Here is a 1,647-nt window from a genome sequence, read left to right on the forward strand (position 1 = left end):
GCGGTGGGGACGCCCGACGGCCAGCAGCCGGGGAGGCCGGCGCCAGCCAGGCCCCAGGCGCCAGACGGCGATACGAGGGCCGCCTGCAGCGATGAGGAGCCGGCAAACGTCCCCGCGGTGGCGGGGAAAGACGCCGCGCCTGCCGCCCCGGGGAACGGCCCGCCGGAGACAAACGCCTGCGCGCCAGGCAGCCCCGCGCCTGCGCCAGGCGCCGGCGGCGCCGGCTGGGGCGGCAGCAGCGCGAGCAGCTGCGGCTGCGACTGCGGCGGGGCCGGAGCCGGCAGCTGCGGAAGGATCTGCATGGGCTGCGGCTGCTGCTGCTGCTGGGCCTGCGCCGCCGTCTGCGGCGGCGCGGCAAACTGCGGCGCTGTGGCAGACGCGGGCGACGGGAACGAGGACCGCTGCAGCTGCGGGTTCAGGTTCAGGTGCTGCTGCGGCTGCATCGGCTGGGTCTGCGGCGGCCATCCATTCGGCGGCGCCTGCCCCCTCGCCGCGCGCTCTTGCAGCAGCTTCGCAGCCGCAGCAGCCTCAGGGACCCGAGATGCTGCCCCCGCCGCAGCTGCGCCTGGACCTGTGGCTGGGCCGGCGGCGGGGCCGGCGGCGCTGCCCCCTGCCGCGGCAGCGGCCGCGTCGGCGGCGTGGCGGCGCTGGTGCGCGGCTTGCTGCAGCTGTTGGTGCTGGTGGGCGTGGATGTTCAGGGCGTCACCGAGTGACATGGCCTGCGCCTGGACTGCCTGGGTGACGCCTGGGACTGTAGACCACAGGTTCCCGGAAGCTGCCGCCATCGCCGGCCAGCACAGCTGCCATGCGACATCAGGGGACGCCCCCAGTGGCTGCGACACCGGCGCGCCGGCATGCGGGTGTGCATGGGCGTGCGAGCCATGCTGCTGCTGCTGCTGTTGCGCGGCCGCGGCCGCGGCGGCCTGCTGCGCCTGCTCTGCGCGCTGCAGCTGCTGCGTGGCCATGCCCCAGAGGCTGCTGTGCAGGCTGCTGGGCAGCTGCTGCTGCTGGTGCGGCTGCATGCCCTGGCTCGCAAACGGCGGCGCGAGGGGCGCCTGGGGCGCGCGGTGACCGCCGTGCACTCTATGCACGGCAGTGCTGCCAGCCCACCCCATGCTCGGGCCGCCCCCACCCCCACTGCCGCCCCCGCCGCTGCCGTTGCGGCCGCCGCTACCGTCGGCGCCCCCGCTGCCACCGGCGCCGCCGCTGCCGCCTGCGCCGCTGCCGCCCGCGCCGCTGCCGCCCGGGCCGCTGCCGCCGGCGCCGCCGGAGCCTCCGCTGGCGCCGTCGCCATTGCCGCCGCTGCCGTTGTTGCCGCTGCCGCCGGCGCCGCTGCCTGGATGGTTGCTGGCGTGGGCGCCACCCGACCCATTGTTAGTAATGCCCGCGCCCTGGCCGCTCCCATCTCCGCCGCTGCCAACAGCTGCGCCGCCGCTGCGGTCCGCGGCCGTCCCGCCGCTGCCGCCGGCGCCGCCACTGCCGCTGCCGCCCGCGCCGCCGCTGCCCTCGCCTGCGAGGCCGCCGCTGCCGGCGTTGCCGCTGCCGCCGTTGCCGCCGCTGCCGCTCGTCACGATCTGGGGATCGTTTGAGCCGTGCGCGCCGCCGCTGCCGTTTGCGCCTCCACTGCCGTTGGCGCCGCCGCTGCCG

At 77.5% G+C, this 1,647-nt stretch overlaps 1 protein-coding gene across 1 annotated transcript in view; it reads right to left on the reverse strand.

Annotated features, from left to right (window-relative positions):
• Nucleotides 1–813: 813 nt before the first annotated feature.
• MNEG_13527 (hypothetical protein) overlaps nucleotides 814–1,647 on the reverse strand; it is a gene marked incomplete at both ends in the record, with an annotated part of 4,175 nt that continues 3,341 nt past the window's right edge. Inside the window, 2 exons of the mRNA XM_014038001.1 lie at nucleotides 814–833; nucleotides 1,139–1,574. Of these exons, the coding sequence (XP_013893455.1) occupies nucleotides 814–833; nucleotides 1,139–1,574 (456 nt within the window). The remainder of the gene's footprint in view (nucleotides 834–1,138; nucleotides 1,575–1,647) is intronic.

Source organism: Monoraphidium neglectum, assembly GCF_000611645.1.
Source record: "Monoraphidium neglectum strain SAG 48.87 unplaced genomic scaffold scaffold03881, whole genome shotgun sequence".
NCBI classification, from domain to species: domain Eukaryota; kingdom Viridiplantae; phylum Chlorophyta; class Chlorophyceae; order Sphaeropleales; family Selenastraceae; genus Monoraphidium; species Monoraphidium neglectum.